Source organism: Aulonocara stuartgranti, assembly GCF_965226115.1.
Source record: "Aulonocara stuartgranti genome assembly, chromosome: 9".
NCBI lineage: Eukaryota > Metazoa > Chordata > Actinopteri > Cichliformes > Cichlidae > Aulonocara > Aulonocara stuartgranti.
This window is the reverse complement of record NC_138960.1, coordinates 28019962-28034220: the sequence shown is the minus strand read 5'-3', so window position 1 is coordinate 28034220 and position 14259 is coordinate 28019962. Positions and strand designations below refer to the sequence as shown.

At 42.6% G+C, this 14259-nt stretch overlaps 1 protein-coding gene and 1 long non-coding RNA gene across 3 annotated transcripts in view; one reads left to right on the top strand and one right to left on the bottom strand.

Moving 5' to 3' along the window:
- The window catches only part of LOC309714249, a 239549-nt gene that overhangs the window by 25025 nt on the left and 200265 nt on the right, over positions 1-14259 (top strand). The window lies entirely within an intron of this gene.
- pola1 (polymerase (DNA directed), alpha 1) overlaps positions 1-14259 on the bottom strand; it is a 65623-nt gene that overhangs the window by 29025 nt on the left and 22339 nt on the right. For both annotated transcript variants that reach the window (XM_082546498.1, XM_082546497.1), the window contains exons 27-34: positions 8844-8876; positions 8436-8528; positions 8127-8332; positions 7879-8011; positions 7610-7741; positions 7335-7509; positions 6373-6554; positions 2231-2362 (exon numbers count right to left, since the gene is read on the bottom strand). In XM_082546498.1, the coding sequence (XP_082402624.1) occupies positions 2231-2362; positions 6373-6554; positions 7335-7509; positions 7610-7741; positions 7879-8011; positions 8127-8332; positions 8436-8528; positions 8844-8876 (1086 nt within the window). The remainder of the gene's footprint in view (positions 1-2230; positions 2363-6372; positions 6555-7334; positions 7510-7609; positions 7742-7878; positions 8012-8126; positions 8333-8435; positions 8529-8843; positions 8877-14259) is intronic.

Here is a 14259-nt window from a genome sequence, read left to right as displayed (position 1 = left end):
CTGCTGGAGGGTCGGTGGGGCCGCTCCAGCCTTCATCAGCTTCGTCTGCCTTCGCTTCAGCCATCCGCCTTCGCTGGAGCGTCCGAGGGACTGCTCCAGCCTTCATCCGCCTTCGCTGGGGGGTCCGAGGGACCGCCCCAGCCTTCGTCGTCTGCTGGAGGGTCCGTGGGACCGCTCCAGCCTTTGCAGCTAGTGAGCTGTGCGTGGTGTTTGCAGCTAGTGAGCTGTGCGTGGTGTTTGCAGCTAGTGAGCTGTGCGTGGTGTTTGCAGCTAGTGAGCTGTGCGTCGTGCTAGTGAGCTGTGCGTGGTGTTTGCAGCTAGTGAGCTGTGCGTCGTGCTAGTGAGCTGTGCGTGGTGTTTGCAGCTAGTGAGCTGTGCGTCGTCTTCGCTGGAGGGTCCGAGGGACCGCTCCAGCATTCATCCGCCTTCGCTGGGGGGTCCGAGGGACCGCTCCAGCCTTCGTCGTCTGCTGGAGGGTCCGAGGGACCGCTCCAGCCTTCGTCGTCTGCTGGAGGGCCCGAGGGACCGCTCCAGCCTTCGTCGTCTGCTGGAGGGCCCGAGTTGCCCGTCCAGCCTCATGTGTCGTCTGCCGGCCATTTTCCAGGCCTCTGAGTTGGCGAATCAAACATTTCACTTGGGTGTTAAATGTTTGATTTTTGGGTGGGGGGAACTGTTACGTTTCGGTGTTGTCAGTGTGTTGTTTTTGGCGTGACTGTTATGCGTTTCCTGTTTTACTTTGAAAGTCTGTGTTATCTTAGTGTTTTCAGTTTACGTTTCCCTGTCTCGTCAGTTCTGAGTTGCCCCAGCTGTGTTTCCCTCTTGTTGTCCATTTCCTGATTGCTCCCTCTAGGTATTTAAACCCTGTGTTTCAGTGTGTCATGGTCGCGATCTTCCCCCTGGTTGTAAATAGTTTGGTGTTTTGGTGTAAATAAATGTTCTATTTTGCTTTGATGTAAATAGTTGGTGATACTTTCGTTTTGGGATTTTGGTGGCGAACCGTAGTAGTTTTTTTGTTTTTGTTTTGTTTTCCTTATTTTTTATTTTTCCTGTGTTGCACGCCGGTTGCCTAGGCCGGGGTGTAACACATGTCATCATCTTTCAATGCACAGCTGAAAATATGAATAGGTACCAGCGAGAGATGATGATTCACACTTTCACGCCTTCCATAAATGCTTAAATACAACCTGCAAAAATGATTTACGCTAGAAAAACATACAGCAAATAAAAATTGTAAATAGTCTTTCAAGTACGTGGGTGTCTTGTATTGAGACAAATCTGCTTGATCTTTAAAGTCCATTATGTTTGATTTAAAGTAATTTAAGTTTTTGCTCATACCTTAATGACCCTGTTTCCCACATCTATCATTTAAATTTCACCTTATCATCTAAAACTGTGTGTGCATTTTAAACTTGGTATTCAGAGTACAAATGGCCATTTAACTATTTCCATGATCATGCGCCGACATATCCTTCTGGAGCTCTTTTCCATTTTACATGCTCAGTGTGCTCTTTGGTTGAAAATGTCAGCACAGTGCCCTGCTGAGGTTTTCTTCATCTTTTGCCCAACATCCTTTTGATAGCTTCTCTTAACATGACTGCATCTGTTGCATCCCCCATTGTGTTAAATACAGTCCAACCCTTTCACAGACACTTTGTGGAAGGCCAATTTTAGCGAGTTTTGACGATTTCATTACACACAGCTCATGTTCTGTGACCGCTTGAGCTTGTATTTTGTCAGCCAAATCCTTTATTTAATACTTTAGTAACGTGCTGCTGTCGTAGGTAACAAGCATAAATGCAGCGTTGTGGACGCAAGACACACTTGTTTATTTTTTTGTTTTGTTATTTAACATTCAGAAAGGAACATTTTGGATTGAATGAACAAATTTGTATTACTACAGAGAAAATTTTTAAATAAATAAATAAGGAAAGCAGTCAAACTAATTAACCCTAGAACCTTGATGCGCAGTTTTGTAATACTATATTTAATATTGGGCATATTTTAGCCAATGAAATATATTAATGCACAAAAACACATGTCAAATTGAAATACTAAATAAGAGATCAACCTATTAAGGCTTCAAAGCAAAACAATGAATAACCACCTGGCATTAGTGTACAAGGGTTAAAGAAAACTAAAATAAAAAACAGCAGAAAAACAGTTATCTGGAATCAGCTGCACATCAAAATGTGACTATCAGAGGCAGACGGGAATACAAAGAAATACTCACCGCGTAGTATCTTTTGATGTGGCGACGGATGTCAAGCACAAGTTTGTTGCGGATGTTGACGACGTAGTCAGCTGGAGAACCTCCACAAGGGATGTGACAGCAGCGCATCAAACTAGGCTCAACCTTTGAACCCTGACAAAGAGAGTGTGTATTACATTCCTGAAAAGAAACCGCATGTAACCACGTACACTAAGCTCGCATGATCCTGTAATGAAGCAAAGTAGCTTTATTTTATTGATGGTAACAAAAAGAAAAGGGAACCACAAATCAGGAGACATTTAAAATTCCTCCTACAGTTTGCATGCACATACACTAAAATGCTTCAGCAGATACAATAGCCTCTAAGGGCAAACATCAACTATAGTCTAACTGCCTTATATGCATACTATATGAATTCATCACAGCTCCATATTTAACCCTGTAATTAGTTTTGCAACACACAAACACAACCATTACCTTTAAACCTTAACAAAGACCATGTCAAACACAGAGGAGCTTAAAGAAACCCTGGGTCCAGTAGATTTTAACGTTATTGTAGGCAGAAGAAAACAGGTCAACATGACCCCGGTTCCCCTGAATTGTCCACTTGACAGCGAGCTTTATAGTTAATGCAATGAAAAAAGTAGACGCACTACATACCAATTACACTAAATATAACGCCTTTAAACACTTGCTCCTTTAAACCTCAACTCCATTTACCTGTCGCACTGACAGCCGCAAAAAAAGGTTTCTGCAGGGAAGTCTGTGACATAAAAGAATGCATGTGACACCCCCCACCCAGCCACACACTGGCTTTTTGTTTGCCTACATCACTTCTTTAGGAGTGAAAAAAAGAAACACACAGTTTTCTACCAGTTGGAGTCAATCAACTCATTTGATTTCTCTAATAGCCAGCCACACCAAGAACACACACACGTACGCACATCTTAGCCTTACTCTCATTTTAGTCTGTCTAATCTCCTCCCCTCGTCTTCTTTACAGGGAGTGCAGAATTATTAGGCAAGTTGTATTTCTGAGGGATAATTTTATTATTGAACAACAACCATGTTCTCAATGAACCCAAAAAACTCATTAATATCGAAGCTGAATGTTTTTGGAAGTAGTTTTCAGTTTGTTTTTAGTTTTAGCTATTTTAGGGGGATATCTGTGTGTGCAGGTGATTATTACTGTGCATAATTATTAGGCAACTTAACAAAAAACAAATATATACCCATTTCAATTATTTATTTTTACCAGTGAAACCAATATAACATCTCCACATTCACAAATATACATTTCTGACATTCAAAAACAAAACAAAAACAAATCAGAGACCAATATAGCCACCTTTCTTTGCAAGGACACTCAAAAGCCTGCCATCCATGGATTCTGTCAGTGTTTTGATCTGTTCACCATCAACATTGCGTGCAGCAGCAACCACAGCCTCCCAGACACTGTTCAGAGAGGTGTACTGTTTTCCCTCCTTGTAAATCTCACATTTGATGATGGACCACAGGTTCTCAATGGGGTTCAGATCAGGTGAACAAGGAGGCCATGTCATTAGTTTTTCTTCTTTTATACCCTTTCTTGCCAGCCACGCTGTGGAGTACTTGGACGCGTGTGATGGAGCATTGTCCTGCATGAAAATCATGTTTTTCTTGAAGGATGCAGACTTCTTCCTGTACCACTGCTTGAAGAAGGTGTCTTCCAGAAACTGGCAGTAGGACTGGGAGTTGAGCTTGACTCCATCCTCAACCCGAAAAGGCCCCACAAGCTCATCTTTGATGATACCAGCCCAAACCAGTACTCCACCTCCACCTTGCTGGCGTCTGAGTCGGACTGGAGCTCTCTGCCCTTTACCAATCCAGCCACGGGCCCATCCATCTGGCCCATCAAGACTCACTCTCATTTCATCAGTCCATAAAACCTTAGAAAAACCAGTCTTGAGATATTTCTTGGCCCAGTCTTGACGTTTCAGCTTGTGTGTCTTGTTCAGTGGTGGTCGTCTTTCAGCCTTTCTTACCTTGGCCATGTCTCTGAGTATTGCACACCTTGTGCTTTTGGCCACTCCAGTGATGTTGCAGCTCTGAAATATGGCCAAACTGGTGGCAAGTGGCATCTTGGCAGCTGCACGCTTGACTTTTCTCAGTTCATGGGCAGTTATTTTGCGCCTTGGTTTTTCCACACGCTTCTTGCGACCCTGTTGACTATTTTGAATGAAAGGCTTGATTGTTCGATGATCACGCTTCAGAAGCTTTGCAATTTTGAGACTGCTGCATCCCTCTGCAAGATATCTCACTATTTTTGACTTTTCTGAGCCTGTCAAGTCCTTCTGTTGACCCATTTTGCCAAAGGAAAGGACGTTGCCTAATAATTATGCACACCTGATATAGGGTGTTGATGTCATTAGACCACACCCCTTCTCATTACAGAGATGCACATCACTAATATGCTTAATTGAGGCTTTCGAGCCTATACAGCTTGGAGTAAGACAACATGCATGAAGAGGATTATGTGGAAAAAATACTCATTTGCCTAATAATTCTGCACTCCCTGTATCTCTCACGTGTTTCTTTCAAAAGTTCACTTTCAAGAGCACACTCTCCTTTCAAAACAAGTTGTATCTACTACAACACTTTCTTGTTAGTCATTTTATCGCCGGGCAATTAAATGAAAATATGAAACACTCAAAGTACCGTCTTGTGACTGTGCGAGACTTATGAGAAAGGGATGATATCTTCTAACACTCCCAGTTCTCCTCAATGTCTGGCTACAAACCCCGGCCGTTATCTGGACCGCCTCATGTCCGCACATTAAATAGGCTTTTGAAAAACAATTTTAAAAAGGTTTGCCATGCCAACTGCCTAAGCGGGCCATTTTGTCAACGTCTTGGTTTGTGCAGCTTTCACAGCGTGCTGATTTAACTGCCTGCGTGGGATACCTAACGCTCTATTAAAACTGAACTGAGGGTATTCCCCTGCAGCCTTATCCACATTTTTTTCCCTTCTCTGCACTTAATCTTTTCATCCTCCTCTCCCGCTACCTCCATCAAACAACTTTCCTCCTCTGTCTGTCCTCCATCATACATCACCGCCTCCTCCTACCATCTCTGGCTCTGTGTCAGCGGAGGAGTCAAGGCCCATCTGTCCTCCCCTCTCTCTCTGAGCTGTTAGACCATGCTCACCACCTTAATTAACTTACCGTCTTATCCGTATCACTGTGTGTGCGTGCATACCGGCCTCCGGCAACAGAGAGGAGAATTAACATCAGTAATCAGATGATTCCTGGTTCGTTTAGACTAATGCTATATTTTATTCTGACATTTCAAGTTCATGCATTGTACTCTTAATAGCAGGACGCAGGCCGTTTAGTACAAGCACGATCACTCGGGCGAGATTATTCTGCTTTTTCTTGTGCAACAACACACCAGCATATCTGTTCAAGTGTGTAATGATATTATCCTTTTATGGAGAGTGTGTTTAATACTCCTGTTTTAATTATTACAAGTTCTCTCCACCACTCGAGGCCAAAGGCTTGTCAGTTTTATTAGTGTCTTCTAGACAAGAAAAAGCTGTGTGTCCTGCTCCTCATTAGAAGCTGATAACACACACGCACACACAAAACCTTGGCCTGACAAATGGTAGGAGATCAGTGTGTGTGTGTGTGTGTGTGAGTGTGTGTGTCTCCATAGAGCCACAGGGGTTAAGGAAAGGCTTTTCAAGTTGTGGAGTCCAAACTATGCCAATGAAAACAGAGTCCGTACTGGAGCCAGGCAGCTGTCTTAAAATACAGACAGAGACACAATATGGAGGATGACTAACGCATGAATCCTTCACAGGAAGTTTTACTGAAATGCCTTCTGAAACATTATTCTCCCGCTCTTTATTTGTGTCTCTACTGATTAATCCATTAGACCAGTGAAACACACCATTACTGATAAAAGCCATCTCCTTTTTTCCCTTTCAATCTTGGGCCATATCTGTGTGGCGCTTTGTGTGTGTGCGCCGAGAACAGACAGCACATTTCTTCAGCTGAAGTCTAAACTGCCAAGGGTTTAATACAACTTCAAATACAACTCTAAGAAAGATTATCTGGTCCTGCACAAACAGAGAAAGCAATACAGAGGAGTTTTATGATGGACAGCGGTGTGTTCATCTACTCACAGCTCCTTCAAAGACGCTGTCGTAGACGTTGTCAGTGCCACACTGAGGACAGGTGAAAGTAAACCTCTCACAGTCTTTATAGCGCTCCTCATCAGTCAGCTGGACGGGAACACCCAGCAAGCCGTCGGCTTCCTCCTCCCTCTGGAACTGCTGCTGAGCTCTGAACTGACTCGGGTCCAGACCTGACATGGAAATCAAAGACTTGTTTTTTAAGGTTTACAGCAGAGCAAATGTTTATTCAGAAACACGGCTGAAGGCAAAATATTTCATGCCTGATAAACACCAATGAAAGGTGGTCATGCTGCAATTAAGCATTCTGTATTTAGCTGTTCGGCTGTCGACAGATGTTATTATTATTCTAAAAAAATTTAACTGTGACCCACAGACACTTCATTTGAGTGTTTACGGGAAATGTATTGTAGTGAAACTGGAAATAATTTGCAGCACTTGACAAGATTATTAAGTAGGTATTATGTCTTCTGCGACAAGAGAGGAAACGTGCATAAAATGTGAACCCAAGTAATGATTTAATCCATAGAACATGGTAAATGGCCTGTATTTATATAGTGCTTTACTAGTCCCTAAGGACCCCAAAGCGCTTTACATATCCAGTCATCCACCCATTCACACACACACATTCACACACTGGTGATGGCAAGCTACATCGTAGCCACAGCCACCCTGGGGCGCACTGACAGAGGCGAGGCTGCCGGACACTGGCGCCACCGGGCCCTCTGACCACCACCGGTAGGCAACGGGTGAAGTGTCTTGCCCAAGGACACAACGACCGAGACTCCGAACAGTTTTTCAAAAGCAGTATTTGCATCTGTAGGAACTTCCTCGAGCGATTTGGTCATTTTATTTCTAAGTAACACGGCTCCTTTAAACTTTTTTGTAATTATTTTCCATAAGGCATAACATTACTCACTTCTGGGGACGGCAATAACTTGTAATTCACTTACCCAACCACGAGGCTATGAGTACACCATCAATACCCTCAATAGGGTCGCAGATGCGAGACACCACAGGGTGGACCTGCTGGGCCAGGTAGTACTGTGTGTCCAGAGTGAGATTCTCCTGTTTCTGGAGCTGCTCTAGAGCATAGGCTCTCTGACTGGCTGGCAGGTTGGAGCCATCCTAGTGGACAAAGAAGATGAATTTCCAATGTATTTGTACTGAAATATCACTGAAACACACAAAGAAATGAGATATTCCCGTTTCTCTAATAGATACACACTTTACAGATGAGGTAGGAGATGGTATCTCCAGCTTTGACCCGACGACCACCCTGAGAGTTAATCCACAGAGCAACATGGACATGAGGGAGACTTTTCTTATCAGGGTAGTCCTGAGGATCCTTTGTCAGTGCCTGGTGAAGTCAAGACAAGACAGCAGTAATAGATGAGAATGGGAATGGCAAAACACAAAAGAAAAACCCAGCATGTCCAGAGTCTTAAGCCTCATTTTAATCAAATGAAAAGTAAACACAAACAGTGATTCCCTCACCTTGTGGATCTCATACTGGTTCAGTGGTATGTCTCCACTAGCCACCTTCTCTCCCAACTCCACCAGGTGTTTCTGGATGTTCTCCACAATGACATCACGACTCTGATCAGACAGGATCTGCCCAATCACGTAGCTAGAAAAATAAATAAACACAATGAATTTTTCCTTACAAATGAAAATCTTTTGTAAGGTGCTTCCAGCGCTCCATATACTGACGCGCTAACTGTTTCCCATGTCCCATGACGTACTTGCCGCATTCCTTAGCCAGGTCACACCAATCCCTACGGACGATGTCCAACCCTTTGAGCTCTTGCTTGACGCTAAAACGTCCTTCTCCGTGTTGTTCCACCACAAGGGCGGCATACTTCTTCTTCTTCAGCAGCAAAAGAGACTTGAACACACCATCAATGTCGATCTCCAATAGTTTGTACAGCTTGTTTACTTCTGCCTTCACCTGGGATCAAAGTGCAAACACACGGATTCAGTGTCAACATCTGGTTATAATCTCCACTGCATGGTGCGCATGTAAAAAGTGATAAAACACCCAAAGCACACACCTTATTGCCAAGCTTAAAAACTTCATCCAGACACTTGCTGTTTGTGTTGATCATGATAGAGTCAGTATCTCCATAGATGACTTCCAGATTCATCTGAGTCACACAAAAGGGGGGGAGAGAGAAAGAAAGAATCCATACAGTTAAAACTGGGATAATAAAGTGAATATTACACACATCAAACTGCACAATTTCTAAAACAATCTAATGTTAGATTTGACTCATTAAATGATATTTAACCCAAAGTTTATCATTTAGCTGCTTAATACAGATGCAAGAATCCAGGCGTCCTGATCCAGTGAAGAAGTCATTATTAAAAGGATTATTTGTCGTGCACATTTTACGTTATTCTGCACATAATTACATATCATATTAGAGATATTAAACAGGAACAACTTGGTAATGACTGACCTTCTGAACCATGTCTTTCGTGTGCATCAAAATCTGGAGAAAAGAGGAGACAACACTCTGAACGATGCCAACAACAAAAACAACACAACACAAGCACAGTAAACAAAGTGTGTGTGTGTGTGTGTGTGTGTGTGTGTGTGTGTGTGTGTGTGTGTGTGTGTGTGTGTATATACACATTTGTGTGGACATGGGAGCAGAGCAGGTGATTTGCTTTAAACGGGGGATAATTGGCTAAGAGGGCAATTATGAGAGCATGCTGTGACAGGCGTCTTTTCAACCCACACAAATTCACAGTCAGGCAACACACACACACACCATAATGACTTGTAATGGCCTTTATAACCTTCTGGTTGACTGACGGAGAAATAAGAGAATTCTGTAAATGCAGATTGACCACTGTGTGTGTGCGTGAGGAAAGCTCTGAGCAGCAGAGGGATCCTAACAGGTGGGGGCCCAGAGGAAGGGAGGGCAGTGTGGGGACCTCAGGTCACTAATCTGGGGGGGTCTGAGGAACGGAACGCAGTGTGACCTGTCACCAGCAATCTGCTCCTCAATCAACCACAGCCGCATATATACACCCTGACTCGCACTGTGCTCCGTGTGGGGACAAGGACGCGGCTATTTCAGAGTGTGAGGAAGGGGCGGGGTTGGGCTTCCACTCCCTGAAACCAGAGTGGGCCATAAGCATGCTTTATGGGCTGCTACATACCGCTGTACGGCGGGGGGAGTTTGAGTCATTCAGGGGAACAGCCTCTCCATTAGGGACTGCAGTCAAGGTCAAGGTCTTACCACAAACACACACACAGTTTTTCACCTCTGCACTTATGCAGTGGATTTCGCTGTAGACAAAATGACCCCTGCCTGTTTAGCAGAAGAAGAAAGGTTGGAAAAGAGGAAGATGAAAGAACTCTTTATAAATCTTCAGACTGAGTGCACAGGTGCTCCACTCCAATAATTCATGAATACAAATCTAATTTGAGACATTTTTAACACTGCAAAAGCAAAAGTAAATTCGTGGTTTAAAATGTGAATGACAGCTGCCTGCAGCGAGTGTAGAGTAGTTTATTTACGACAGAAAACGAGCCCGAGGAAATGATCTTTCAGAGGTATAAAATAAAATGTAAAGATGACACCAAATGTGCTCAGTCTGTCAGACTAAAGGTCACATTTATTTATTCCTTTTTTTAAATTCCATGCATTTGAAAATAATTTTGACATTTAACTATACGAAACACTATAACTGAAGGTTGATGTTTCAAATACAGCCAGCTACTAAACACAAACACCACAACAAGCAGCTGTGATGGTTCAGGCTCATCTGCTAAGGAGTCCTTGGTTAGACACTAGGCCAGCACCTTGCACTGGTGTGTGCACATGTGCATGTGACTAAGCTGTTTTGTACACTTGCAATGTTACAATGTTATCTAAGTGCAACCAAAGTTCGCACAAATAACAAAGTATCTGTCTTGGAAGGAAAATCAGACCTTGTATACGAGACACATTTTCCTCTGTTAACAGCTGCCACTGAGCAGCAGCTCTTGAGTAAGAAAAACTCAGCTGTGCCTGAGCTGAACAGTCCATTTGTTTAATAATAAAAAAAAAAAAAAAAAAAAAAAAAAAAAAGCACCAAAACAGGCATGTGAAATTGCAGCAAAGATTCCTCCCATATTTGAATCATTAAAAGTAAAACTTGAAGCAACACATTTTTTTTCCTTGGGTAATATGATTTTACGAAGCAGAGGATTATCAGAAATAAAGATAACAATGCGAGTGTCACATAATCAGACAAAGGAGCCGTTTCAAGCCAAATTATTTGCATCAGACGCTAAAATTCATCCATCCATCCATCCATTCGCTTCCGCTTATCCTTTTCAGGGTCGCGGGGGGTGCTGGAGCCTATCCCAGCTGTCATGGGGCGAAAGGCAGGTTACACCCTGGACAGGTCGCCAGTCTGTCGCAGGGCTAACACATAGGGACAGACAACCATTCGCACTCACATTCACTCGCACATTCACATCTAGTGGCAATTTGGATTATCCAATTAACCTATCCCCACAAGCTGCATGTCTTTGGACAGTGGGAGGAAGCCGGAGTACCCGGAGAGAACCCACGCAAACACGGGGAGAACATGCAAACTCCACACAGAAAGACCCCGGCCAAGTTGGAAAATGACAAAAAAGTAAAAAATACACTATAAAATCAGCAGGATATAAATCATGACATAGTAAAACTCATGGAAATTCAAATGCAACTAAAGATAAACTACCCCAATGGGAATGCTAATTTGATAATTAGATCCCTCGTTTGTTGACTTGAACATTTCTAAACAAAACCCAACGTATCCTGATGGTGTTCAGACACCACTGCAGGACAAAATGCAGGCACAGGCATCACAATAAAGAGCATTTATAAGAATGAAATGTCCACATCACCACATCAGCCAAAAATCACAATTAGTTGTGTAACTGTTCTTTTTGTATGTTTTTGATTCTCTACACACTTACAGTCTGAGTTGACCTCATTTGCCAAAAAGGACAAATTAACTTACAGATGAATGTGACAGAAAGCATTAATATTATTTATTTGTATTTTCTACAGACATAACAAAAATATAACCTTTGTTGATTAATCTAACCCTCAACCACAATCATTCACCTTAGCTGTCTATAAAGCCAGCATATAAAGCCTTAAATGTCACCTTCCCACTCCTTAAATGCAAAAATTAAATAAGTCATCATAATGTCCCATTCGAAAGAAAGCAAGTGCAAACATCACAAGATGAAGTTCAAGTTCTCCAGCTAACAGCCAAAACATGTAGGAGAATAAAGATAAGGGGAAAATAATTTGAAAAAACCCACAGAGTCCGGGTATGATAGATCTTAAAATTCACAAATGCAGTCATCAAATAGACACCATGGATTGTATTTCATTGCTTATTGCTACTTGGCACAACACACGCCCACCAACAGAGCCCAGGACAATGTTTTAATGCAGGCCTGCTGATGCAGACAGTAAACGAGAACCATCTTAGAGAAACTTAGCCATGCTCATTATCCTCACAGTGTCAATCATCACATCAACAAAACTCGGCTAAAACTCTGCTTTTGTACTCCATCTTGAAATCTCCAGTAATACTTTTTTTTTTAATAATAACAAAACAGCAAAATAAAAGCATTGAAAGGAGAAAGAGCCAGGAGACGAAGCTGAAATGATGGAACGGACTGAATAAAAAGTGCAGACGTGATGAATGGGGAGATGTGGGAAAGACAGACAAGCGAGGAGGTGAGAATGCGTTGATGTAATTGATGTGTGGACTCATTTAGACAGGTTTTCCATATGCTGTCAGTTCCAGCAGGACAGACTGCTTTTAAGGAATGAACTGTGTGAAAGACAAGTCGTTTGACCATGACGCTGGAATGTGTGCAACTGACAGTGTGTGTGCACGTGCGCTCATCTTTAAACGCATACCGGCATACACATACTATACGAACCAATGCAAACACACATCCCCAGGGGGTAAAAAGAGTGCATGTATGTCTTCACCGTGATGACTGCACTCGTCAGCACCGTGAATGACGCTCATTCTGGGCCAAACATCTGAAAAAAACTCAGCAGAGGGGCTCACAGTGCTTAATGTTAACCTGCTAACATCAATCAAATTGATCGGATCAGTCTGTACCCTCGCTCGGCTTTTTGCGCCGATCGCATTTTCGCTCCAGCTACGAAATAAGAGTTGTTCTTTCAATTTTTACAATCATTACTTCTGACTGAGTTTTGCCATCTTAATACCTGCAACCAGTGAAGCTGCTTCCCTTAGTTTAACCATTTTCTACAAAGTGAATTTAGATAATCTATTCAAAATCTTCCAATTACAGAGTCGCTCTTTTTCCCTCACACTATAAAACCAATTTTCTAACATTCCTGCCTCTCATCCTTTCCGGCTCCTTGGTGTTAATACAGTGTAAATAGACCGGACAGTAATTGAGCAGCTCGCTGACAAGTGCTCCTGCAAAGTGAAGGATCAGGACAGAACACATGAGACTGAATTTCTCACGTTTGTAATCACAGTTTCACCTCATCCTTCCTTTTGATGCCACATTGCATGTGAGGGCTCACATGTCAGGTTGCATTCCTTGGACTGAAACACCAAATAAAAGGACATACCTTGCAATAAGTAGAATATATTCTATTCTGTGCGTATGCAGCAACATCAGCCGCTGCTCTGAGTGGTCAAAGTCCTAGCCCCGCCTTCAAACCAGCCATTTCAAAAGCACTGAGATTATGTGCCACAGTCTTCGACCCTAGAGTGCCTAGCTTTGGTTCATTTGATTTGAAAGAAATAATCACATAGCTACTGCAGACGTTTAGTTCACATTAATATGGTCATACTGAATATCACATAGTCACATATGGTATCGCGAGATCTGCACTGACCTACATCAATGGTTCTCAAATGTTTTCTACCATGTCCTACTTTAGTATCTGAAAGAGGTGAACGCTCCACAACCCACAGTTTAATTAATCATGTAAACAAATAGCTTTTGTGATCACTGCAAAAGATTTATTTAACAAACTCAACATTTTTCACCTGGCCATCAAGAACACATCTGCAACGCTTTGCTATCCAACCAGTGTGCCCTACTTGAATGCAAACCCTGCAATAAACATAAACCTGTGACTTGCAGCAGAGTCAAGACACTGCAGTTGGCAGCAGCAGCAGCATTTTCAGACGCTCCAAGTTTAGATTCAGCAGTTAAAGCATTAGTGCGGTATTCCTGCACGAGTTTTACACTGACATGCAGCTTCCATGTGGCATTTTTCCTTTGCACTACTCATTTTTAAAACCTAATGTACCCAACAAAACTGCCTTGTGCCTCGAACACACAGACTTCAGGGCTCCAGAAGATGTACTTTGGTTAAGTGGTACTACCACTAGTTTGCAACATTCAAAGATGCCAAAAAAAAAAAAAAAAAAAAAAAAAACAACAAAAAACAGAAAAGAAAAGAAAAGAAAAAAGTGACCAGGAGTAACAACTACAGGAGGCAAAGTCTAAGGGAAATAACACCTCCTGTCCAGCTGAATACAACTCAGACTTTAAATCAAAGTTTAAAAGGGAGCAATGGATTTCAGACTGAATATTGTTACAAAGCCGCTTAACACAAACCCATCGACACTTTTCAATACCCGTCCTAATATCTCACTTTAAAAGCTGCATTTTCCCGCCGTCTTTGACTTGACTTTTCACAGCTTTTCATTTAGTGCTTTTAACAGCGCCTCATGTCTTTGCATGTGCACCTGTGTGCCTGCACACGAGCTGTACCCATTAGCTGTGCGTTATTGCACCCTGTCATGCTAATTGATGAGTGGTTCAGCCTTGTTGTGATATCCTCCTTTTCCCAGCTGTTGCTCAGCTTT